The 26789-nt window shown below is 40.4% G+C and overlaps 2 protein-coding genes across 6 annotated transcripts in view; one reads left to right on the plus strand and one right to left on the minus strand.

The window, feature by feature from the left end:
* Positions 1 to 26789, minus strand: part of LOC141762743 (glycerol-3-phosphate dehydrogenase [NAD(+)], cytoplasmic-like) — a 144325-nt gene that overhangs the window by 6889 nt on the left and 110647 nt on the right. The gene's annotated exons all lie outside the window — the stretch shown is intronic.
* Positions 818 to 13163, plus strand: LOC141762738 (oxysterol-binding protein-related protein 11-like). 5 transcript variants are annotated; one of them, XR_012592885.1, is made up of 15 exons: positions 818 to 1230; positions 1485 to 1553; positions 2005 to 2180; positions 2522 to 2601; positions 3102 to 3290; positions 4224 to 4422; positions 5396 to 5541; positions 5735 to 5875; positions 7487 to 7946; positions 8538 to 8724; positions 8867 to 9049; positions 9188 to 9341; positions 10500 to 10598; positions 11331 to 11469; positions 12477 to 13163. XR_012592885.1 is itself a non-coding variant. In XM_074626778.1 (14 exons), the coding sequence occupies exons 1-13, from the start codon at positions 1115 to 1117 to the stop codon at positions 10554 to 10556; spliced, it is 2157 nt and encodes a 718-aa protein (XP_074482879.1). In that variant the 5' UTR covers positions 818 to 1114; the 3' UTR covers positions 10557 to 10598; positions 11331 to 13163. The 5 variants fall into 5 exon arrangements, 3 of the variants coding, with proteins under 3 accessions (XP_074482879.1, XP_074482880.1, XP_074482878.1); XR_012592884.1 differs by having other exon boundaries at positions 10500 to 11469; XM_074626778.1 differs by having other exon boundaries at positions 11331 to 13163.

Consider the following 26789-nt stretch of genomic DNA (forward strand, 5'->3'; position numbering starts at 1 on the left):
AGACTTCCGGTCCAGATGTTTTTCAAAACAATGTTCATATTGAGCAATAACAGTGATAACAAACAAATACACACATAAATAGATGAATAAAACAACTTATTATATATGAAAAAATATTTTAAAAAGTATAAGCAAAAGATATATTTTAAATAATTGTTAATCTGTTTGCTTATTTATTTTATTATTCAGCTTAAATATGTGGAAAAAAATAGGTAAAAATACAAATATATTTATTTAAATGTTTACCTGTTTATTTGTTAACTAAAATACCAGTAAAATAAAAAAGTATATTGCTCAACTTCCGGTTTAGATATGTTTCAACTTTTATTTTTCTACTTTTTAAATTTATGTATATATATATTTATTTTATTTTATTTTCGGGGTACGATGAATACGGTTTGGTGAATTTATCTGACTATTTTTAATTTGTTTTCTATTTTAAAATTGCAATTTATGCTGTAAAATATACTGTTTGCTTAATTGCTTATTTATTTTATTATTCAGCTTGAGCATGTGGAAAAAAATAGGTTAAAAATAAAAATATATGTATTTAAATTATTATTGTGTTTACCTGTTTATTTTTTAACTAAAATACCAGTAAAAAAAAATGATATTGCTCAACATCCGGTTTAGATAACTTTTACTTTTCTACTTTTTAAATTTATGTATATATATATTTATTTTACTTTATTTTCGGGGGTAAGAGGAATACAGTTTGGTGAATTTATCTGTCTATTTTTATTTTATTTTATTTGTTTTTTTTATTTTAATGAATGAATCGATAACCGGAAGTCGTCACACGCTCGCTGGTCACATGACTGTTTTCCTGCCAGAGCAGTAAATACATCAGCTGAGCTAGCAGCAGCATGCTAACTGGCTACTCCCTCTATCAGCGCAATATAACATGTTTTATCTTTAATATTTAACCAGTTCAAAGTCCGGCGTCTGCTGGGTGAGTGGTGTATTTAGATAAGTGATGAACTGACAGCTTTACTTTATGATAAATTAAGAAACTAGTCCATTTAATACTGTTAGCTTAGCTTAGCTTCACGCTTAGCTTCAGGCTAGCTGAGTTAGAGTCTGCAGTCTGCAGGAGGCTGAGCTGCTGGTGACTATGCAAGGAGAGACTACAGCTGTACGGAGCTCGGAGAACGAGGGAAAGCTGGATGTTTTACCCCAGAACAGGACCCCAAGCTCGGGCAGAGCTAGTGCCAAGAGCTGGCAGTACAGGTGGGTGGCTGGTTATCATGCTGATGCTCATACATTTAAGCTTTAAGGTGTATTTTGTTAACCTGTTTGCCAATTAAAAGGTTTTCCATCATGTGTTTGGACTCTCTTTCTAATCTGACAGGTAACAATGAGATCACATGATCAAATCTGTTCCCTGTGATTGAATTGTTTATTCACCTTTTGTGTGTTCATGGGTGTGTACTCAATGCAAGTATGCCCTTTGTCTCCTTTTGCTTGATAACCTCTCATGGCAGTGATCACATGGAGAATATTGATGGCTACTTGATGAAATACACCAACCTTGTAACAGGGTGGCAATACAGGTGAGTTGTGTACCTGTTTAATATGATATCCAGGGATTGAAATTAGCACCTGTCACCTGCCAAGTACAGGGTAAATGTTGGTTGAGGAAACATTTCAGGTCACCTGCCATCATGGCAGATAGGTTTTCCTTATATTAAGTAATATTATTTTTAAAAAGCAATTCCTAAATCAAATGTAGTCATGGATTAAGGTTACATCATATACTCCATAAATCTACGGTCTGGCACCACTGACTCAGTGTTTACATTTCTAAAGCGTTCTACATAGATTTCAGAAGGAAAAAGCTTAATTTCAGACCCTGATGATATCTAAACTAAAATGTATGGTGTGGTGGTGAACAAGGAACACCCAAGCCAAGTTCCTTATTGTAATCCAGTCTAATCCAATCTAAGTAATGCCATGGTGGTTTGTACAGGAGACTGATGTTGTCGTGGTGGCTGTTGTTTTCAGGTTCTTTGTTTTGAACAATGAGGCGGGCTTGCTGGAGTATTTTGTCAATGAGCAGTCGCGGTCCCAGAAGCCCCGTGGCATGCTCCCCCTGGCAGGGGCCGTCATCTCCCCCAGCGACGAGGACTCGCATACCTTCACTGTCAACGCCATCAGCGGGGAGCAGTACAAGCTCAGGGGTGGGTACATAAATGCACACACTGACTTATTAACATTAATGTAAGTTAACGCAGTTTATTATCGTCATCCCTCAGACCACAGTGCATCATGTTAGCTTGTTGTTTCAGCCCTTTACTGTTACTGAACCGATCTTATCGTTGCTTGTCGGCTCTCATTTTTACCTCCAGGCCCTCTGTAATCACCATCCATCAGGTTCATACAATATTGATCTGGATGTTTTCCATTATCTGCTGCTGGTGAAGCAGAAGCACACGGGGATCGATGCTGAGTAAGATCGTCATAGTAGAGTAACGTGGTTTTGCTTTCTTGTCTTTCCTTCTTTTGTGTGTGTGTCTCTCAGCCACCGACGCCAAAGAGAGACAGCACTGGGTGAGCCGACTGCAGATCTGCACGCAGCACCACACGGAGGCCATGGGGAAGGTAAGACGGTGTGCTTGGCATTAGGCGTATTGTATGGAGCCTGCACGCAAATATGCAAAGATCTTATACATCAGACCGGCAATACGTCATCCAGAGTAGGCTCACATGACCACACCCCTTTTTGGGGGAAAACAATCCCTCATAGACGGTAACAGCGTAAAGAGAAGAAGTTGAAACATGTCTGCGAACTTCCACTTTAAATAACTGGTAATAGTAATAACGCTATGCTGAAGAGTTGCTGTGTAGCTGGTTGCACCAAAAATCTGGAGTGCTGTGAAATATTAATGCTTATCTAAAACTGTATCCGGTTTTACCCTGTGTGTAAGCACAGTAATATCTAGTATTGATCTGGATATGGATCCACTGACTACGATGCTGCCCACATTCTATTTTAATGGTCCTGAGATACACGAGAACAGAAAACACTCTTTTTAGCGTTGGTTGGAAACAGGCAGGAGCTGTATGGAAAAGAAAATGACTAATCATTTTGCACTTCACAGAGTAACCCCCCACCCAAGTCCCGGAGCTACTCGATGGCGTCTCAAGGCAGCGGCAGTTCCCCGATGTCCGTGCGCCGGCCCAGCCAAAACCCTGCCTCCTTATTCGGCTGGCCGCAGGTCAACAAGGGCTCGTCACTCTACTCCAGCAAGAGGTCTCTGCTGCCGGACCACCTGATGGACGCCAGAGAGGTACTGCTAGCATGTTAGGCTCACTCACACATGGGTTGTTGACTGGAAGGACTCTGATCCTTTCTTAACACTTATTAACATATCATAGACATGTCAGGACCAGCACTTAACTTGGATGTTATGGGCTGATAAACACTGGCTGTAAAGAGAGACTTCCACGTTTTCACTGAAGATATATTTAAGATGAATTTAAGAAAAGACATTTGAGCACTAAAGCTTACGTCATCACACTTTCCTGCAATGGACACAAGCAAAAAATTTAATTCAGGGCATTCTGCCAAGCTTTTAGTCGGCTGTTTGGCAGTGAAATCAAGAAAATCTGCATGTGATCCAATCAAAACGATGTTAGATTTGAGGATGCATCTGTTATGCAACCGAGCTGTAGCCAGGTACATCTTGAAAATCCACTTCCCACTCCTGTCAGCATAGATGCACACAAATATACGGATGGAACATTATTATAATTATATAATAGATAGATATGTTCCTACAAGACATTGAGTGGTAAATTCAAAATATGTAACACTTAGTTTTGTGATATGATTTGCGATATTAGAGGGATTTAGATCAAATTTAAATTAATTGTGCAGCCCTAGTTTGTCCACAAGAGGGTGCTGTTGTCTTTCCCTTCACATCAGTAGACTACAGCAGCACAGTTTGGATCAATACCAGCATTTTGTTCTCTCCTCAGCTCCCTTTTAAAACAATATATTTGTCCCATGTACTAACCAGAACATGGCAGTTAGTTAAAGGGATTTGATATACATTTTTGAGCTGAGCTACAATTAAAGACCCCCTATATTCCAATAGCTTCCAATTCAGCTCTTACAGTTCCTCAAATGTTTGAGTTTTTAGTAAGATGAAAATGAATGCATATTTTTTCATTTTTATGTCATTTCAAATTGCCCTAAATAACCAAACAATCTCCTCCAGATGATGAGCCAGGCCCAGGGCCAACACCGAGACCTGATCCAGAGCATCGAGGGCCTGCCTCCAGTCCCCGGCTTCTCCCCTCTAGACCAGGACCTGCTGATGCTCAAGGCCACTTCCATGGCCACCATGAACTGCCTCAACGAGTGCCTGCACATCTTGCACCTGCAGCAGGTGGCCAGGCAGAGAGGCTCCCTGGGAGGTCAGTGGAGGAGAGGGTGGTGTGATTATTATGTGTGTGAATATGGGGGTTGTTGTTTTCTAGGTTTGTTTATATACTTGCAGGTTATTCTAATGTTGCTGTCTAGGAGAAAACTTGTTTATTTTCCTAACTAATTCTTTTTAGAAGTGAGTTTTTCTGCCATCACTCAGCGGATTTAGTGTCTTTTTAAATAAGCCGCCTCTGTGCTGTAAGTGAGGCTACATGTGGTCCTGAAAACAAATCATAGTCTTGTACATGCAGGCCTGCACCCAATCTAACAGTTTGGCCGGACAGTGGAATTATTTTGCATTATTGATAGGGAACTGTACCTATTCTTACCACCTGTCTCGAAGGTAATGAGATCTCAGATGGTTAAAATATCCATCAGCAACGCTTTGAGGACAGAATTCAGTCCTGAATCAGCTTCATATTGAAAAACAGAATCCCAGTTTTAGGTAGAACCTAAAGGGACGTGTCTAACTTGCTGATATCTGGACACTTTCTATGCAGGACGATTTGAAAACAACCAGCTAATGCCCCACTTTTTCACAGCAGATCTCATTACTCGATGTATATTTCATTAGGCCGGAGTCGTCGCAGCAGCCAATCAGATTAGGTTGTCCAACGACGCACAAGGTGAATTTGAATGAGATCTGCCCACCTCTAAACATACATAAAAAAATGCCCATGCCGTACACAACCAATCAGAGGATGGGGATGTTTCCTGTCGGCGGGGCCAAAGTATCCTGATACCTGGCTTGTCGGAGGGGTCGGGTTACACTCTCCTGGTCTAGGACAGCCATCTAGAGAGTAGCCATCTGTCCAGGCAGCAGCCAGGCGGGTTGTTTGGTGAATAGTACGCCGAGTGTAGAGCTCCTGTAGTAGTGTTGTGTCAGGGGGACTTGGGAGGGAGGGGGGGACAGTACCATGAGCACCTCTGAACCTGCTGCTGTGCGCTCCCCGTCCACGGCAGGACCCACCATCGAGTGGTTGGAGCCCAAGCTGCCCGACATCCTGAAGAACGGCAGCAGCTCCCTGGGCAGCTTCACGACAGGGGAGGGCGCGCTGGAGGGGAGCCACCTGGAGCTCAGCAGCCCCGAGTCCTGCAGCTTCTCTGGGGTAAGAGCACGGGGACGACACCCAGGAGTTCCTGTTGGTTATCAGGAAGTTGATTTGACTTAATTTAGGCTTTCTAATCCGGCCATAAAACCATGTAGTTTATATGTTTAACCTTGTTGAAAAACATAAACAATCACTTACTTCCCAAGCAGGTTGTTGAATGAATCACATTCCCCTCCCTCCCCTCTCTCAGGAACAGGAAGACATCGATGCGGAGGATGAGGCGGAGGACTCCTTCACCGACAAGGAGGAGGACCTGGGCGCCGTGGAGGAGGAGCGCAGCGTCATCCTACACCTGCTGTCCCAGCTGAAGCTGGGTATGGACCTCACGCGGGTAGGTCGAGTTCCACGTACCGCCAAGCAGCAAAACAACCCCCCTTCCTACACTATCGAGGTGTTTGATAAGGTTTTCTGTGTCATTACTAGAGGAGGATTATGAGATTATGGATTGGTAATTTCAGATCCCATAGTGAGACGTTTGAAAAGTATTTTCCAGATGTTGATCATCATCGCTCGTAGGATTTAATCCAGTTTGTAACATATTGTTTAACCTATAAAACACTTAGGGGTCACTAGATTTAGGACTGCCCCCTCTTAGTCGACTAATCGGTCGTTTCTCTTAAGATGATTGGTTGTTTTTTATGCTTTTTTCATGCTGAATGACTTATTTCTAAGAAACTTTCTTAGATTTTGTGTGATTCTTTGTGGAGAAACTTTCACAGATCTGTTGATTAACTCAACTAATCGATTAGTCGACAAAATCAAAGTTTTGAGTTTTCTTTAGTTGAGGACAGACCTACTCGGATTGTTTATTTCCCCCTCCAGTTTAATTATTAGTGTCTTATTTATTAATTTGTGACTTCCTCAATTTGAATATTTTTGATCCTTCCACATGTTTGGTCCACATGTGTCCAGCGAAAACCGTGTATCTCCCAATTTGGTGTTTTCTAACTTAAATTTGTATTTATTTTATTTGTTTATTTGACTGGGACGATGCATGTAAGCATTGTTACATTTACATCAAATGAAAGCGATGCCTGTATATAAGACTTCTAGCCGTAGCTATTTTGCAGTCCTTGTCCCTGGTTATGCTAAAACACATATACACTCTAAAACACGTAATCCAATACAAACATAAAGACAAATAACAGATCATACTGTGTATAGACAACCAATTAATTGAAACGATGACTAAAACCAACAATAAGAACAATGACTGAATACGACGATGAAGGAAAACAAAGGAGAAAGAAAGTAAGTCATTGTAAAACTCTAAATAAATAAACAATTTAAATCTCATTATGTAGAAAATGTACTGTCACATTGTTGAAATCTCAGTAAAAGGTTATTTTTGGAGATGTTTTCACAGGACAGGGACAATATATAAAATGATTGAGTGACAATATCTTAAAGATTACGATATGTATTGATATTTTCACCCTGCATCTACGATATTGGATGTATCGTTACGCCCCTAATTGACGGCCACTACATTGAGAGTCACTTGAAATTGACTTTGTCTGAATGGAAAGTCTGAGATCAGGTTGTTGTAGTCTGATTTGTGATGACCTTCCAGGCTGAAGTAAGCACTTCTTTCTTTGTAATTACTAATCCTGGAAACACACACACACTTAAAAAACACTGAGATTTCAGTCCTGGATCGTCATCCTATCTTCCAGTGTCAGTTTGATCTAGTATTTGGATAGCCTCCTCTTGGGTTTCTGATTTATCACAGTTATCTGGTGGATCCATTGGCTCACCTCTGACGGAGATCTAGTAGACACCGCGAGCCCGGGGTCATGCTCAGTGTACGTCACTTGCTCGATTCACTGGTGGTGAATAATGTGATAATGCACCAAATGGAAAAGAAGGCACGCTGTTTTATGAAGTCATTACCCAGCGTCCTGTGTTTCTGTGACCATATTAACTCTGATTCTCCTCCCAGGTGGTCCTCCCCACCTTCATCCTAGAGAAGCGCTCTCTGCTGGAGATGTACGCCGACTTCATGTCACACCCAGACCTCTTTGTGGCCATCACCGACGGCAACAGCCCGGAGGACCGCATGGTCCGGTTTGTGGAGTACTACCTCACCTCCTTCCACGAGGGCCGCAAGGGGGCCATTGCCAAGAAGCCCTACAACCCCATCATCGGTGAGACCTTCCACTGCTCCTGGAAGGTGCCCAGGAGTCCAGAGGATTCCAAGGAGCCCTCGCAGGGAAGCCCCGAACCGCCCGCCTCCCAGGACCCCTACCAAGTGCGCTTTGTGGCGGAGCAGGTGTCCCACCACCCCCCCGTGTCTGGCTTCTACGCTGAATGCCAAGAGAGGCGGATGTGTGTGAACACGCATGTGTGGACCAAGAGCAAGTTCATGGGGATGTCCATCGGCGTGTCCATGATAGGGGAAGGTAAGCCAGCATGTTTTTTATACTGGCATGTAACCAGGAATCTCAAGAATTACATTTGATTAGGGCTGTCAGTCGATTAAAGTACTTAATCGGCATTAATCACATTATAATAATAATAATAATAAATTGGACTTATACAGCGCCTTTCAGAAACCCAAAGACGCTTTACAAAGGGGGCACACAAAATCATACTACATGATTGTCCACACACATTTTTTATCTGTTTAAAATGCACCTTAAAGGGAGATTTATCAAGTATTTAATACTCTTATCAACATGGGAGTGGACAAATGTGCTGCTTTATACAAACATATGTATATATTTAGTATTGGAAGTCAATTAACAACACAAAACAATGACAAATGTTGTCCAGAAACCCTCACAGGTACTGCATTTAGCATAATGACTTGCCCCAAACTGCATGTGATTATCAAAGGTGGGCATGTCTGTAAAGGGGAGACTCGTGGGTACCCAGAGAACCCATTTACATTCACATATCTGGAGGTCAGAGGTCAAGGGACCCCTTTGAAAATGACCATGACAGTAATACATTGAAAAAATGACTGTCTCTGTCTTCATCTATCGTTCCAGGTTGTCTGTATTTGCTGGAGCACGATGAAGAGTACACTTTCACGCTGCCTTGTGCATACGCACGCTCCATCCTCACCGTTCCCTGGGTGGAACTGGGCGGCAAAGTCAACATCAACTGCGCTAAGTCGGGCTACTCGGCCGTCATCACTTTCCAGACTAAACCATTTTACGGTGGCAAATTACACAAGTGAGTTCCTCTTGTTTATGCAACCTTCACTTTTTGGACAAATTATTTTGAACACATTTTTGTAATACTTTTCCTTCAAGCAGCCGCTTAAAATAACAAACAATATGAAATGTATTGATTTAACTGTGCTGCCTGCGTTTAGGGTAACGGGGGAGGTGAAGCACAACACCACCAATGCGGTGGTGTGTCGCGTGCAGGGCGAGTGGAACGGCGTCCTGGAGTTCAGCTACACCAGCGGAGAGACGAGGGTGGTCGACGTCACCAAGCTGCCTGTTACGAAGAAGAGCGTTCGGCCGACTGAGAAGCAGGGACCGACTGAATCCAGGTCAGGATAGTGGCAGGGTTTATTTTGTTGCATGCAAACAGTTGTTTATTGGGAAGACTGGGAAGAGTTTGTGCTCTCATACAACAGGAAGTTAATCAGTTGCCTCTATGACGTCTTACTCACTTCGCTGCGTTGCAGGCGCCTGTGGCAGCACGTGACGGAGTCCTTACGGCAGAAGGATATCGAAAAAGCCACGGAGCATAAGAGGATTCTCGAGGAAAGGCAGAGGACGGAGGAGAGGCACCGGGCTGAGACCGAAACCGCTTGGAGGACCAGATACTTTGACAGAGAGGTGAGCAAGTCAACCACAGTAGAATTACAACTTTAGTGATTTATTTTAGCATCATAAATGCTTGACAACAGAGCTGTCATACATTTATTATTGCAAAGCAATCCGGTCCTGGTACATTTCTAACTCGATGCTGCAGCTGAAGACACGAATGAGGACGCACAGGCTGTGAAAAGTCACCTGTGTTGACTCTAAATACATTTTAAATCACCTTCAGCATAATTTCTGTCTCCTGTTAGAGCTTCTCCATTTCAGAGTGTTCTCACCTTGCACTATCCTATTTTCAATTTCCCAAGAATCTGGGTCACTTAAAGGTACTATGAGGAACTTTTAACTGGTCAATTTAATACTGATGCATCTATATGACCTACATCAGTGAACAAGAACAGTTTGGCTATTTCTATATAGTTATTCTTAATGCTCGTCGTTGGTGCCACCGGGTCCGATTCTTGCAAAATCACACGAAATCATGCAGGTTCACCAGAAACTCCCTCAGCTCAGACTCCAGCGGGGCTTCCAGCAGCGGACAGACCCGGATCCAGCTTCGCCGCCGCCTTCAACCTGCAGTCGGAGCTCCGGAGGCTCCTCCTCCAGCCGGGAGCAGAGCTTCGCCTCTCTGCTCCGCCGGTCCCCGCTGGGAGCCAACAGCGACACCACGCTGCTGGAGACCCAGGCCGTATTGCTTGGCCCGCTATAGTGAAGGGGGGCACGGGAGAACCAGAACCAGAACTGAGCGGGGCAGACTGTCAGACGCTGCTGCAGTAAAATGAGAGGATTTCTAAAGGGAGTCTGGTGAAACACTACCGCTTTTGTCCACAGAGACCGCCAAAATCAACATAAAATGAAAGTTCCTCGTAGTAGCTTTAAATAAACAACACTTTGTACAGCAGTTTTCTGTGATTATTGATATATTTGTCTCCCGGCGTAGATTTTTTTCTACTTTTTTTTAGTATTTAACTCTATAAGTTGTGTCCTAATTGCCAAAAAAGTGCAAAGCGTTCTTTCTCCTTTATTAACAAATAATTTCCAACCTTAAACATGATGGGATAGATAACTTTATTGGATTAAATAACCATGCTAACTCGCTGCATAAAATAAAAAGCAAGACCTTATTGATAAATGATAATATTTTGACACTACTCTCTTCTTCTCTTCTCTCAGGGTGAAGGCTGGAACTATCACAAACCACTTTGGAAAAACTCTACATTCAAATCCTAGTTTCTCCAGTCCGTATCTTGGATGTTGATATTGTAGATTCAGGTATGTGTGTGTGTGTGTGTGTGTGTGTGTGTGTGTGTGTGTGAGAGTGTGAGAGTGTGTGTGTCTGTGTGAGCGCACACACACGGTCATGAAATGAGAGGATGACCTGCACTGACGTACAGATGAACGCAACATGGGGAGGAGGACCGAGAGACAGCATGACAGAAGGTGTTCTCGAATCTCGCTCATGATTTTCACGAAGCCTCGGAGGAGTACAAGCTGATCAGTTGTTTTTTTATAATCCAATGTCGGTGAAAACATATTCTTGTACAGGTAATAATGGTACTCTATTTACACAGCCTTAAGTTAGTCTGATGAACGATCTGCTGATCAACCTGGATATCTTTTCTTCTTCTTTTTTTGTTCCAAGCTTGTGGTATCACACTAAGGTCAAGTGACTTTTGAGGAGTTTCTTCCTACAATAAGATATCCAACTTAACAAAAACCTAAATAATTGGAATACTGCCTGGTAAATGTACTGCTGTGAAAATGTTGTAAATTGGATTTAGTGTACTGGAATGTAAATTTGCCGTATATGATCTTCATCTATGTTAAACCGCCTGGAGACTTTGCTTCAAATCAAAGTATTTCTCTCTAACAAATATAAACATTCATGACTAAATAAGCAATCAAATAAAAAAAAAAAACTGTTAAGGTACTAACTTTTGAGTTTAACAACAAATAACTCGGCTAATCTGCTTCATCAGGACTGTATGCTTGTGTTTTCATCAGATTTGATTGACTGTAATCAAACAAACCATCAGATTCAGATGTTTAATCCTGATTTGGTGCACGGAAGAATGTGACATCAACTTCAAATCTGTGAGGAGAGCACGAAGAAAAGAGGGAAAACTGAAATCGTAATTGTAAAGTAAGCAAAAATTCATATTTTGTGTTCATGTAGGAACCCATTATCACTCACAGTCAGAAGTTAAAATACATTTTCAGGGCCTTTAAACTAGGGATGCACGGATACCCGGGCCGATACTGACTCAAAACAGCTGGATCGGGTATCGGTGACAATGGGGCCGATCTATTCAATTAAATTCTATGTTTATATACTGGACATTATATACTGGAATTTTAATTCCTGTTTACGTTTTGACCAATTTGTTGCTGCATTAAAAAGGTTTACAGTTTAATTCCTGTTCATTTTGAAGATATATTACCAGCATGTGCGATTTATTATTTTAATAATATATAATAACAATTACAAAGTAAGATTAGCAATGTTTAAATCGAGCTTGGTGTTTCCTTACACATAACAGAATGAGGAGTTACAGCTTATTAATTAAACGTTGGTATCGGATCGGTACTCGGTATCGGGCGATACCCAAAGCCCAGGTATCGGTATCGGTGCATCCTTACTTTAAACCCCAAAACAGTTGAATATACTAAAACAGAAGCTGCTTCCACTGTCATCGAGTACATTTACATGCACACAATCATCTGATCTCTCGGCGTAGTGGTATCGATCTTCTCGTCTAACGTAATTCCCAAAATGTCAAAGTTATGTGTTGAAATCGGTGCACCAAAAATGCGTCCTAAATTTGGTGGACTTGCGAGAGAGACAGTTAAACGCCACACTCTCAGTTTGTAACGCAGCCTTTCCGTCTCCGAGCCCGAGAGCAGATCACCCCGATGACATCACTAAGACATCAGGTAACCTTGATTATGACAATTTCATCATTGATATTAAGTGTGTGCATTTAGATATACTTATTGATCTGAAGTCATGCAGCTTATCTCTAAATTCTCATTTATTCGATTGATATTGATATTGGTGTATTGACGAAGACGTAGATTAGCTGACAAATAACCAAATTTGAACTAATGATTGAGTCACGTGAATGCATTATGTCTTTCTCCTTTTTTTAGTCCTGTGGTTTTGCAGTGGATGGAAAAAATTCCTACATGCATGATGGCAAAGTCTCTGTTCACATTGATTGCAGCAAGTATACTACTCCTGTGACTGCGTTACTTCAATTTATAAACATCTGTTGTAAAAGCTTTTAACCAAATTTGCTTGTTTTGTAACACAAATAAATATTATTTTCTTTGAATGCGTATTTATCCCTATCTTTGCGCTTTAATTGCTCTTATTTTTAGAGCCACATTTTGTATAGAGACGTTAACATTTCTCATTCCATCATCTTAATTCCAATCTGTGATGTATATGATGAACTCTTCTTTGTCCCCCATCCGTCTCCTCTAGCCTCACACTCTCAATGCATCCGAGCATCAAGTAGGACACAGTTCCTATTCTCTCCACCCTGCCATTGATAAGCTACTCCCCTTCACGTCTTGGTGCCTTATGCAAACTCTTTGTGTGTGTGTCTTCCAGCTAAGGAGCACAGCGATTTCATCCGTTATCCACCTGACAGAAGGCAAATGTATTATTTGTGTGTGTTTCCTTTTAAGAATCAGTGCTTCATGTTGAGTGACTTTTGGATTCTACTGGTTGTCTTGCTGACCTATGAAATGCACTGACATTGAAGGAAACCTGATGTTGTAGAAAAATGGAAATGTGTGGAAAATAATCAAATAAATTGTGTATCAGTTGTACACCAAGTTTTCTTACTGTTTGTCATGCATTCAGAAGCACCTTTTTTTAATTTTATCCTAATAAAGAAATATGGTGTACAGTGCCTCTGTGACTATTTCTCTGCCAGTGCCACCCCCTGTGATTAGCGGGTAGTAATGTGGAAGCAGTAGTTAATCTGGGTCATTAAAAACTGTAAATGTAGAGCATTCATGCACACAGTGTGATGGAATAAGTGATACACAAGCTAACTTAAGGAAGGAAGAGGTCCCGGAGCTGATGGTGTCTTACAAAGAAGGTTTATTGAAGCTTGATCAAGGAGCAATTGTCAGGTCTCCACATTGAGGTGCTCTCTGCATGAAGGCCTCACAACTCTGCCCTTCCTCTCTGGTGCTCAGTGTCTTACCCCTGATCATGTTTTGACTTACTCCGTTCCTCTGACATCTCTGACCCTGGTTGCCCTAGCGACTGGCTCTACTGTCCCCACTACAGACACAGCTGTACAGATAACGGTGGCTCCTCTAGACAGGACTCCAACCCAATAATGTCAACAGAGGGACACTCTGACAAACACTCTGACCTTTCTACCAATAAGGGGAATTAATGGAAAATTCCATCACACACAGGGCATCTGATATTTAGTGACCAGTTGTTGAAGCAAAGTACCAATGACCTTTGTAGTTTTAGTCAACAATGGCTCTCCATATACCAGGTGTGATAATGATGGTAGCATTCTACTTGCTTGAGTTGGGAATCGGCATCTGGGCGTCTGTAAAATCTAAGAAGATGGAGAAAACCACACAAAGTGGACGGGTGGGAGTCACCTAGTGTTATAATCGTTGGGTTACAGTGACAGGCTTGTCGTCATTGGTTATTGCTCATTATTATCTCAGCACAAGATATTCTGGTTAACCCTGGCAACTTAAATATAAAGTTATGCACGATTATGCTTGCTGTCTCTTAAACTTAAACTGTGAGGTTGGACGTGTTCAAGGGTAATTCACAGCGAGCACCAACACCAGCAGATGGCGCCAGACAGATTATTATCTTGTGGGAGCAGGATAAATATCATATCTTGTGTGCATCTCACTTTTCTTACAGTTTTCCTGCTGTTACTGTCAGAGGAAATCAACGCCATCTGTGGATGAGCACTTGGCAAAAGCTGCAGGCTTTCGAACAACATCAAGAGGAAAGAAAGTGGCGGATGGGCCGTGAGGGCATCAGCGGAAAATAAACACAATGAGTGTGAGATTGTAGAGTTACTCTTGTGTTTCACTATTGGACTTTTGTTGTGTTTCATCATATAGCCGACCTGGATGGTTGCAGGTGAACTGGTGTTTACGTGATGGTGGGAACTATGGAGGTCTTCAGGTTTTGAAGGAATTGAGTTAATTTTAAAGGGTCATATCACCCAAAATCACAAAACATTGGACAGGAACTCCGTCTTTTGTGTGTGTAAGGTTGATATTAATGTAATGTGTCAATAAGGTCCATGTGGCTGAGACAGGCAGACAAGCTCTGTAAACTTGGACGAACCTCCGTCGTCGGTTCTCAGGCTGCGACTTCCCTCTCAGTCAACACAGTCTGTGTGTAATCGCTCTGCGTGCGACTCGAACGAGCCAATAAAAACTTGTTCTCCTGGCAAACGAAGAGAGAGAGTCCGTCGAAGCTGGACAAACAGGGTCCAGACGAGCCGAGCTGCCGAGGAGGCACAGACCCACTGCGAAGACCAACAGTAGTCTTCTGCCTTTCCTTTTCTGGCCTGGCTACGGTCTTATTATTACTCCGTCTCTGTTTTCACTCTCACGCTACAGTCTACAGTCTCATCTCTGTTCCTGCTCTTTGAAATGCCTTTCAGACACTCTTCACATCGATTTGATGTGAGGCAGGTTTGAGATTAATACATCAACACTGTAGCACTGAGTTGTGAGACATATTGGAGTTGATAAAGTCTCCCAGAGACGGCTGACTTCAGCTGTTTCCATGCCTGGAAGTCATTTCACTGGATAATAAAGAACAGTGAGATGTCAGTGTAACCTTAAGGGATATTCCTTAGGGATGTTTGGTGTCCAGTGGGAATTTAATACCCCTTAAATATCCAAATCTCTTACTACACACACATGTAGCTCAGGCACCCCGTCAGCGACGCCTCGTACTTGATCATATTACATTATTATAATAAAACTGCTCCATTTGGAGTCAAAATTATACAATTAAGTTGTTTTTTATTGATTTTATACTGTGCACAATGGTAGAATGTGATGATGCACAGGGTAGATGTCGTGGTTAAAGGCTCCATTGTGTGCACATAGCCTCCTGTAGTGGATATTAGTAGTATTTTAGAGCCAGATTCCCTTTCAAGAGGTAGAAAACCCATCTGGCACACTTTGGGTATCCAAGTGGTCCGCCAGGTCCTATCCTGACTAAAACCTTTGTAGAATCTATCTGCTTTGTGTTATTTATATCTGCTTTGGCACAGTTGTAGTCAAGGAGTTGCTGAATGAATTCAGTGTTATCTCTGTGCATGGCATCATTGCTATAATGGTGTTATTCACTGTTTAATCTAGAAAACATTTTAGGCGAGGATAAAAATATTATTTTTTCCTTTGGTTCATCACAGTTTACTCAGGCATAGTAACCGTCACAATGTTACTGTTACTGGGATGAATTCTCTGAGGTCTTACCTATCCATAAAGACCAAGATCATGAATATAGACCTGGTAGTTGTGGAGCTGTTCTTGATTTATTTTGGGAATGTCTGTCTAGGCGAACCACACCTTCCAGCACCCTAAGAGGTTAAGTCATGACGTTTTTCCTAAACCTAAGTGGTTTTGTCGCCCCCTGTTGGTACTGCACTTTCATACGCGCTTGTAATATTCTCGACGAGGTAAAACGTGACACTGACACGCTGTCCTCTGGTCGACAGGCGGGTCTGTTACACGCTTTGGCGTGATACCGGGTGTCTCAGCCTGTGTGGCAGAAGAAGGCCGGGGTCAGTTTACTCTGCTCCTCGGAGGAATGCTGGGAATTGTTTGCACTGTCTGCTTCAACTTCTGCTGCTACTGCCCAGCTTAGTTTTTGCTATTTCTGGATGCACACACGCAAACACACACATAAACTCCTGTATTTTGCCTGTCGAGATATGCATCTGTGTTTTATGTCGCACCCTGTAAAGAGCACTTTGGTGTCACGGCTGCAGCCTGTTTGTCTTAATGATGTCTGAGCAGCTTTGGATGGAAACAGGCTATTGTGTGTGTCTCTGTATCACGTCTGAGTGTGTGCTTTTGAACCCGTAATAGACAGAATCTGGGATCAACATTCGGTTTCTGGCGGTCTGGTTTTGAGAGGCGTAAAAGTGAGCCTGTTTTTGAAGATATTAATGCAAATATTTTGCCAAGTGCGGAAATAAAGCAGGGCTTTGTGGCTTCATCTGACACACAATCAGGAAGGAATTCAGCTCAAAGTCACAAGCACAAAAAAAAGTGTTTCTGTTCAACATCACTCTGACAAATGTTCCCAAAAACACACGACAAGACTCTCTAATGATACTTTCAACTGTTTCACAACATGGGGCTGAAATACCTGTGGTTTGGTGCTCCTCCTGGTTCAAAGTGTGTAATGTGTGTTGCAAATTGCCCGTGGAAGAGGTGGCTGTAAATTCCCACCCAACCACTGACTACAGCGTGACCTGCAGGATAGGTGGAAGAAAAGAAATCCATCATTTATGTGGAAACGATCCTTTAATTAGTCTGGACGGCTCTGACAGCCGTGTTTTCATGGAAAAGAGACAAGGTTCTGGATCATTGTCTCGTGTTTTTAGGTTATTATATTTCATACCTTTGCCTCCAGTGAGACAGCTGCCTTTCCTGACTGCAGAATAGAGAGCTTGTTCACGTTAGAAAATAAAAATTACTGTCTGGTCACACCCAAAAGTGGCACAGTGGTCCAGCTGGTACTGACGTTTGGAGATGTATTAAGTAGTTTGGGTCGTACTAGAGGAAGAGGAAAGATGTGTTGGTGTTGCTTCTTATTCAGCAAGGCAGGGTTATATTTGAAGTTTTGTAGTTTTTAGAAGTAATGTAAAATTAGGTCAAATTACGTTTTTTCTCAACGGAGTCTGGTGGCTTTGAAGAGAACGATATTACAGCTTCAGTTCAGGGCTGTCTGACGTAGGGTTGTGCGATATGGGCGATTTATTTTGCCGTCAGACACTCCTTTAGGACGGGGTATTGAAGACATTATATTGCTGTCTCTCAGAGCCACCAGACTCCACTGAGAAAAACGGTAATTTTACCTCTCAGAACTTGGGACATGCTGGTCTACCGCTGCCTCGATCGGTTAGTCATATTTATTTAATAACTGTTAAATGTCTCTCTGAGTGCATATCTTGGTCAGAATTGGGACCAAGTATTTATTGAAAGTAGGACTCAAGTCAAACTCCAGCTTGTTGTGCTGTAAAGTGATCTAGTAGAAGTAGAAACAGGGCCAAAATGGCTCAGACCAAAGTTTTTTTATTTCATTTTGGAAACTTTCACCTTTACTCTGAATCTATGTCTAAGCCTCCAAGAGACAAATATGCTATAACATGTTATTAATCCATCTTACTTTTAGCCATATTAAGTTTATTTGAGTGTGGGAATGCAGAGTTTAACACTTGTACGGAGTTCAAAGCAAACATTTATCCGATCCCCTGGACATGACTTCTTCTTCTTCTTCTTCTTCTTGTTGCAGGCTAATTCCTGAATCCACACTGTACCGCTCTGCCACCACTCCCAGCGGCACTGCTATTAAACTCATGTTTATGTTCTGTTTCATGCCGTCTGGATCCGTTTTATAAGAGCATTGCAAAAGAAATACTAGTATGAGGGAGAAAGAATCACATCTTTGTGTTGTAACCTCTTTATTACTTTCTGGTCTCCTTCTTATTTATGTGTCGGAAATGTTAAAAATCCCCTCGGGCAAATTTATAAGATTTATGTACTTTACATATTAATCCAAGCTATTATAGACAATAACTACGCCACTTAAAGAGCCTGCAGAGATTTTGCATGCTAGAATCATGATACATGAATGAAAAAACATCATTTCAACAGCCCTATTCTTTTCTAAATTTAGATAATTATAAAGGCATTTTGTTTCATATTTAATAAATATTTATATAAATAAATATTGTTGGGAAGAACGCTAAATAACACTGCAAATTTTGGCGAAGAAAAACTGGCATGGCCATTTTCAAAGGGGTCCCTTGACCTCTGACCTCCAGATATGTGAATGAAAACTCTGAGATGAACGGAGTGAAAACTGTATCTTATTAGATATTAGATAAGATACAGATGTTGACAAACTGCATGATTATCAGTTGAAAAAAGGTAATAAACCGCAATATATCATATCGCAAAATGTTTAAAACTGTATTAAGATCGTATCGTGACGAAGTGTCCTGATTATAGTACTTTTATATTTGGAAGTTATTTCAGGTGTCAAGAAAACAAGCTTCACTTGAAGGGCAAACTCAAACCCAGTGAGCCCAGACTTTGGCCAGACTGCAGCCCAACATGCACAGACAATGACTCAGCGGCTTTTCAAGCTTTTTTTTTTTTGGATCCACCTAAAATTGATTAATTTACTTCCCACCATCAAACACCGGGGGTTTCCAGTCCACACACATATTTGGCCCTCGTTCCAAGGGCAGCGGAGGAATGAAAACCAAAGCGTTTGGCTCCAACGTGCAGCCAAATAAATAAAACACTGGAGAGCGAGGCTCTCCTTAAGCTGCGGTGTTCTCTCGTACACATGCAGTAATCTTGACGGACAGAGATTACCTTCATGTCCAAGGTCGGAGAAGAGTACTCCGAGTCAGAGTTGACATAATGGGGATGAAAGTGGGGAGAGTTTAATTCTGTGCATATGCCGCGGAAAACATACCAGTCACTGTTTTATCTTCAGTATGAAAAGTTAAAGAAAGGAAGTCCAAACTGATTTGAACATTAGATACATAGATAGATTATAGTATGTTTCCCAGATATACTTCATGTAATAAGTATACTTGTGTCATATATCTTTGTACAGTGAATATCTTTGTATCATCTATCTTTTATACAGTGAATATCTTTGTGTCATCTATCTTTTATACAGTGAATATCTTTGTGTCATCTATCTTTGTACACTGAATATCTTTGTGCCGTCTATCTTTGTACAGTGAATATCTTTGTGTCGTCTATCTTTGTACAGTGAATATCTTTGTGTCGTCTATCTTTGTACATTGAATATATTTGTGTCGTCTATCTTTGTACAGTGAATATCTTTGTGTCGTCTATCTTTGTACAGTGAATATCTTTGTGTCGTCTATCTTTGTACAGTGAATATCTTTGTGTCGTCTATCTTTGTACAGTGAATATCTTTGTGTCGTCTATCTTTGTACAGTGAATATCTTTGTGTCGTCTATCTTTGTACATTGAATATCTTTGTGTCGTCTATCTTTGTACAGTGAATATCTTTGTGTCGTCTATCTTTGTACAGTGAATATCTTTGTGTCGTCTATCTTTGTACAGTGAATATCTTTGTGTCGTCTATCTTTGTACAGTGAATATCTTTGTGTCGTCTATCTTTGTACAGTGAATATCTTTGTGTCGTCTATCTTTGTACAGTGAATATCTTTGTGTCGTCTATCTTTGTACAGTGAATATCTTTGTGTCGTCTATCTTTGTACAGTGAATATCTTTGTGTCGTCTATCTTTGTACAGTGAATATCTTTGTGTCGTCTATCTTTGTACATTGAATATCTTTGTGTCGTCTATCTTTGTACAGTGAATATCTTTGTGTCGTCTATCTTTGTACAGTGAATATATTTGTGTCGTCTATCTTTGTACAGTGAATATCTTTGTGTCGTCTATCTTTGTACAGTGAATATCTTTGTGTCGTCTATCTTTGTACAGTGAATATCTTTGTGTCGTCTATCTTTGTACAGTGAATATCTTTGTGTCGTCTATCTTTGTACAGTGAATATCTTTGTGTCGTCTATCTTTGTACAGTGAATATCTTTGTGTCGTCTATCTTTGTACAGTGAATATCTTTGTGTTGTCTATCTTTTTCCGGTACTTTTAATCTAAATACCGTCTGGTGCAGTCAGATTTAATTCTAAATGTTTTTTGGCAGGCGTGTGTGTTCAGGTGTGTGAGTGGATATATGAGGTGTGTAGGAGTTTGGTGACTGACGGACTGCAGAGAAGCAGAAAAAGTAAACATGTATGGATCATATTCACCGTATTTCATAATGTGATTACTCTAATCCTGTTGAAGGTAACCCATCACACTCCTGCCCAGAAACACATTAACACACGGCCGTAAAACTCTCCACAATAGCTCTATTGATGGAGACGTTTTGAGATATGTGAATGAACCGTATGACTGCTCTCTCCTTATGAGGACAGAACAGTTGCATTATGGGAAGTGTAGGATGTTGTATCTCTGCAGCTTGGCTCATACTAGGGAGTCAAAGTTGAGATATCTCAACGTCAGCGGCTTCAACGTCTTAAATCTGTCTCTGGCAAACTTTATGGAAGTGTGTTACCACTTTGCATTTCTGCACTAGTTTTGTTGTTGTACAGCAGTGGTAGAAAATAACTAAATACATTTACTCAAGTACTGTACTTAAGTGCAATTTTGAGGTACTTTACTTGAGTATTTCCATTTTCTGCTAATTTATATACTTCTACTCCACTACATTTCAGAGGTAAATATTGTACTTTTTACTGCACTGCCTTTATAATAAATGATAATAATAATAATAATAATAATAATAATGTTATTATTATTATTATTATTATTATTATTATATAGTAATAATAATAACAATAATAATAATATTATATAATAATATAATAATAAATAATATATAATAAACAAATACATGATGATGTATTATCATGGATAAAGATACCCTATTTATTCACAATAATCAAATATATAAATTGAAAAAATAAGCCCCACCTTTACCAGCTGCAGCATTTGACTAATGCATCAATAATTATAATACAATAATAGAATATATATTTTTTTATAATGGGCCAGTGCTTTTACTTTTGGTACTTAAAGTATATTTTGATGCTAATACTTTTGTACTTTTACTTAAGAAAAAGTATTTTCCTTGTAACAGAGTATTATTTCACTGTGATATTACTACTTTTACTGAAGTAACAGGTCTTAATACTTCTTCCACCACCGTTTTTTTCCAGTCTTGTTTGTCCAAACATCGATTACCTGACAGCAAAGTGAGAAACCCTTGACCTCTGACCTCATGATATGTGAATGAAAATGGGTTCTATGGATACCCACGAGTCACGAGAACAGATGTGCAATCAATTTCCGATCAATCACGATTAACTTTGGACTCGATTATATACTTTAATCGATTGACAGCCCTAAAAATGACACTGCAGTACTCCCAGAGCCGAAGCTAATCCAACCATCTACTTCAACCAGCAAATTGGTGTAGAAACGATTCATTATTCCTGGTCTGCTGAAACCTAGACGATTGCATCATACTTAGGAAAACATCCACACACATTCCACACGTCGACATATTTCCAGCGCAGTGACACGGACGAAGCAGCACAGCACAGGAGTGGAGGTGATTTCTGTCCTCACATCAGACCTAATGACCACAGGAAATGTTGGTCAGCGTCTAATGATCCTCTTCCTGTGATATCACGTGGAACCAGCGTGCTTCGGTTTGTAATTGGCCTGACTTCACCGAAACGAAAACAGGCGGTGACAAAATGAATAAACAGTATTCTGTTGCCTTTCCAACCCGACATGGAAGTGGCACGACCACTGTTGTGTTTTATGCTTTCACAAGCTGTCGCATGCTGCGGTGAACGCACTCACTGAGAGCAATTAACATTTTTTAAAGCACAGGTTTGGTGTTTATAAGGGCACTTTATTTTCTCAAAACCATGCACAACTGTAAATTAAAGCTCCAGTGGTAATATTTTACATGCATTTTGTGTGCAAATAGCAAATTCAGTTCAAGAAATGCATCTTAGATTCAGCTGAAAAAGTGTTCTGAAACTGTTCTACTGCCTTTTTATGTCTCTTATTTTGGATCTAAACAGTAAATAAAGTGACCACAGAGTTTTCCAAACTTCCTTCTTCTTTCTCATGTTACCGCGCCAGCGTAGAAATACACTTTGGTATTACGAGCACATGGTTACCGTTCATCAAAAACAGATTTCTTGAGATTTAATTTAATGCATGTTCTTGGAAATTTTTTCTCAGAGCAGTGAGACAGCTGTGACACTGTCTCTGAACTCTGGGTTTTTGGATTTGTTAACTCAAAGCACAGAGTTAGATGGTTCAGAGTTTTGCTCTTACTTTAATGCACAAAAATAGATGTTGATTCATTTTAAGCCCATAAAGTTTATCTGAGGAATAAGAGCTGTGATTAATTAATTGGCAATGACACAAAAGAGGTAAACATAGCTTTTTTTGTAGGAACAGAACAGGTGTAAATTATAAAATAAATCAATGATAAATGACTGCTTCAGTTTCAGGGTCATGACTTTGGGGACACTTGATTGGATGGCAGCCGTCGTTAATGTTAATCAGTAACACCTGTGATTTTCCTCCTGTGACAAGTCAACATGTCTGCTGTGAAAAAGACCTGTGAAGCAAGCTCTAAGAAGGTAAACAGCTCTTGGTGTTTTCGTGTTGCTATTGCTTCACTCATCCCTTCATTTTCAAAGTAAAAGGGAACTGAAAAATAACATGTTTATTTATACTTACTGTATATTAGGAGAGAAGAGAAGATAAGTATATAAAAGGAATTGAAAAAGAAAAACTAATTAGATAAATGAATACAAATAAAATAAAAATGAAAGAATTAAAAAAATTTAATAGAAATAATAATAATAATAATAATAAGTGAAAATAAATAGAGAAAAATAAATAGGGAAAAGAAAAAATAATAATAATAATTATAATAAATAAATAAATAAATAAAATAAAAAATAGAGAGAAACAAGTGATAATAAATCACAACGAAAAATACCAACAAAATGAATAGAAGAATAAAACATGCTAAATCATGATAAATATTGTTATCAAGATATGAAATTATGCCCATATCACCCAACCCTAACCGCCATATACCTAATATCTGAGTAAAATAAAGTTTTTTATGCAATCAGAACAGATCTGCATCTGCATTTATCACAGTAACATCCAACATCACAGAGCTACTTTCACATCTCTTTACAAATGAAATAACTAACTTGACTGAGTTCATCTTTGCATGTACGCTATTAATTAAAAATCAATACAGTGAACTTGGGAGTCGATACAGTATTACAAAACATATCGCGATACTTGATGTTTTTGATATTTTCTTACAGCCCTCTTAGATTAATCTGAGAAGTTACACGTTTGCTGTTATATTCAGCCAATTAAGCTGTTTTATGACTTCACTGTATTGTCAGTAAAACACAGTCGAGAGCTCAAAGGAGAAGCGAGAGGGCTGAATGATTTTCTTGGTCCGTGCCAGACCTTGTGCCGTCTGGCTTTAGCGAAGGGATGAAGACAATCTGTCGTCTCCAGAACCTTTTTCGTATCCGGCTGCCAAACTCTCAAACCATCCACCAAAGATGGAGAGGAACATTGGAGTCGCAGCTCCGACTCAAAGCAGCCTCTGAGACGAGCGGATTAACAGCCAGACAGAAAAATTCAGAGGTGGTCATGAGAGAGAGAGAGAGAGAGAGAGAGTCGTCACCGCATTAAGTAACCGGTTCCAGCAGGAATCAGCTTGTTTCTCAGCGAGGAAGTGCTGCAGACGGTGTTGACTGATGCAGAACCTTTACGTTGTTCACCATATGTATGTTGTGACTGGTACAGAGAGTTCTGAGGACCATTAGTCTTCTTGCCCCGCAGATGAGACTAGTATTTAGTTTGTTTCATGTAATGACCTCATGTTGATCCAGTCAGGAGTCGCATCTGTAAAGTCCTCTCGAGCCAAAAAAAGCACAAAAGCACTCGGCAACGGACGAAAAACAGATCCAGAACGTAAGACAGAGCTCTGTTACAAATTACTGCATGTACACACATCAGAGCTTTTTTACAAAGGCAATGAGGAAAGTCACATTTCCATGTTGGAAAAGCTACCAAAAAGAGGTGACAAAAGATGTATGAAACATTTAAAAAGTCTTGAGAGAGTTCATTAATCTCTCCGCGAGGCTTCGGGACTAATCGTAGTCGAGGTCCTGCATGATGGATGAGGACTCAGAGGTTTCTCAGATAGTTATCGTGTGATTGCTGCACATTCTTCCTCCACTTTGGAGCACGGTTTTTGCCTCTTTCGGCACATATTTCATGTAATCTTCACCAAACTCTGTGCACCCCATCCTTAGATGATCCCGAACAAAACTTCTGAGTTTGTCTTTTGAACTTGAACTTTTGAAGGCGTGGCCTGATGCACTTAAACGTTTTCTATACGACATTAGGAGCATTCATATATGTAATCTGATCTTCTTTGTGCTTTGTTTACATTACCGGGCCGGCTGCAAGTGTCTTTTAGTGCATGTGAGTGTGCCTCACTGGCTAGCTCAAAGCCGCCGCTCTACACTGCTCTCATACGGCGGTTACAGCTGATAACGCCGTCCCGACCAACGGCGCCGTTGCAGAAGCATCGTTAGCCTCGTTAGCTGTGAGCCGCCAGCTCGCACAATTTGGGAAACTCTTGCGAGATGCTTAAGGTCAGGCATTGACCTTGAATAGTTAAGCTTACGATAGGTCGTTGGGCAGCGAGTCATGCGAGAATTGTTGCACGTCTTTGCAAGTTTTCGTAATTTGTGGGTTGCCTTCTAAAACACGACCTCGCCGGCTCAGCTGTCGACATGTTGAGAGCCAAGAAGAGGCAATAGAAATCTCGCATTTGTCACCTTTAACGCGCCACAGCTCTTCAATGCTAAATTGGATTGCAACCTAATTTGGGAATCTTGTACATACAGCCACGTTGCACAAGTGTGTAACATCTCATACAATTCTACCTGCAGGGGGCTCTACAGTAGCAGTAAAACAAGATATTTTTTTACAATTTTGCGGATTTTAATGAAATTAATTTTTGTTTTATTTATTTATTATTTTTATTTTATTTATTATTTTTTATTTTATGTATTTTTATTTCATTTTTATTTATTTTTTTCAATATTAACGTTTTGTTTTGAATTATGTATTTTTTTCTCTGTAAATTTCCAATGCATATCTATAAAACCAATAATATTGAGCATGTCCATGGCATATTTAAGCATGGCACCAACAGCCCCACCTTGTGGCCATTAGTAAAACACCATACTACCATACTACTACTTCTACTATTAATTGCCGTATCTCTTTAATGTAATATTCTATGGTACCCAAATTCAGCAAAAATGTACCTACTGTATGTCCCTTGTACTTACTGTGAAAATGCAATATATGTTTTGAAGCAATCATACGTATTTTCTTCACGAAATGCAAATATTCTAGTTCCCTTTAGCGTTTTAGCAAGCAGAGGTAAACATTTTAAGTTAGCCGAGCATGTTTGCAGGTCGTTAAAGCAGATAAATCAAGCAAGAAATTAAAGATTATATTGTCTTTATTTGCAAGAGTAACAATGAGGCCCTGCAGGAACTGAGACTCAACTCACTAAAATGCAAAAAGAGAAAAAAAAAACCTCTTCCTCACTTTGCTTCTGCCAAGCCAGTGGTCACATTTTACAGAAACCCGACTGATGAGAAGATTGTAATGGCTGTGCTTGTGAAATAGGTCACTGGCTCCAATCTGAATTCTCACACTTTTCCAGTCTACAATGAAACGCCAGACGCAGTCTTTAATAGACATCTTTTCCCCTTCCTCTCTACTAAATGCTCAATTATTTCCTTTCTCTACCAAATAACCAAGAGGTGCACCGGAGGAAGGGGAAGGTCTGCATTTTTCTGAGTTGTTAGGTGACTTTATGAGATGTTCTATAGCAGACGGGTCCAAAATCGACAGCTGTTGGGTCTACTAAATGGGAGAAAGTCAGGCGATCTGAGTGGTACTCAAATCTGTGGTGACAGGAGTGGAGCCATGGTACACTGTCGAATTCTCCTCCCTTCTCCTGCATCTGTGGCTTGTTTTTCTTTCTTTTAGAGAAGCTCACAAAAAATGTCTTATATCGCAAATAAGTTTATTAATGCCGCATGTAAAAGAAACCATTAAATGCAAACTCTAAAACCTTTCGAGGCAGCCAAATCAGAGTGGAGGTTTAAATCTGGGGCCTTACTTTGGACAGCTTTACTCACCGTTAATAGAAACAAGCTCTAGCGAGGTGATCGAGGATAAACTACATGTATAATGCCCCCGACTATGTTCCCGTTACCCTCCGACGATCATGTCAGGGAGAGGTGCCAGGAAAGGAAATAAAGGAGGAGAGCGCCCACGAAGAGTTGATAGTTTTTTTCCGATGTCCACTTCACTTCATTTCAGTGTTTTGTTGCTTTTGGAGCATTAACATACTTCTAGCTTTTTGCCAAATGGTAGATGAAACCCGCGCTATGATGACTGGATTAATCACATTTCAGTCAATCACATGGATCACATAGCTGCTGCAACATTAGGAAAAAGTTAACCGTGGATAAA

Source organism: Sebastes fasciatus, chromosome 24, assembly GCF_043250625.1.
Source record: "Sebastes fasciatus isolate fSebFas1 chromosome 24, fSebFas1.pri, whole genome shotgun sequence".
NCBI classification, from domain to species: domain Eukaryota; kingdom Metazoa; phylum Chordata; class Actinopteri; order Perciformes; family Sebastidae; genus Sebastes; species Sebastes fasciatus.

What these genes read in the sequence shown, in the direction of transcription:
- LOC141762738 (XM_074626777.1), top strand. Translation starts at nt 1,115, where the DNA reads ATGCAAGGAGAGACTACAGCTGTACGGAGCTCGGAGAACGAGGGAAAG. An exon ending in GCCAAGAGCTGGCAGTACAG is followed by an intron (nt 1,231 to 1,484) that starts GTGGGTGGCTGG and finishes CTCTCATGGCAG; the next exon opens with TGATCACATGGAGAATATTG. An exon ending in TACGGTGGCAAATTACACAA is followed by an intron (nt 8,725 to 8,866) that starts GTGAGTTCCTCT and finishes GCCTGCGTTTAG; the next exon opens with GGTAACGGGGGAGGTGAAGC.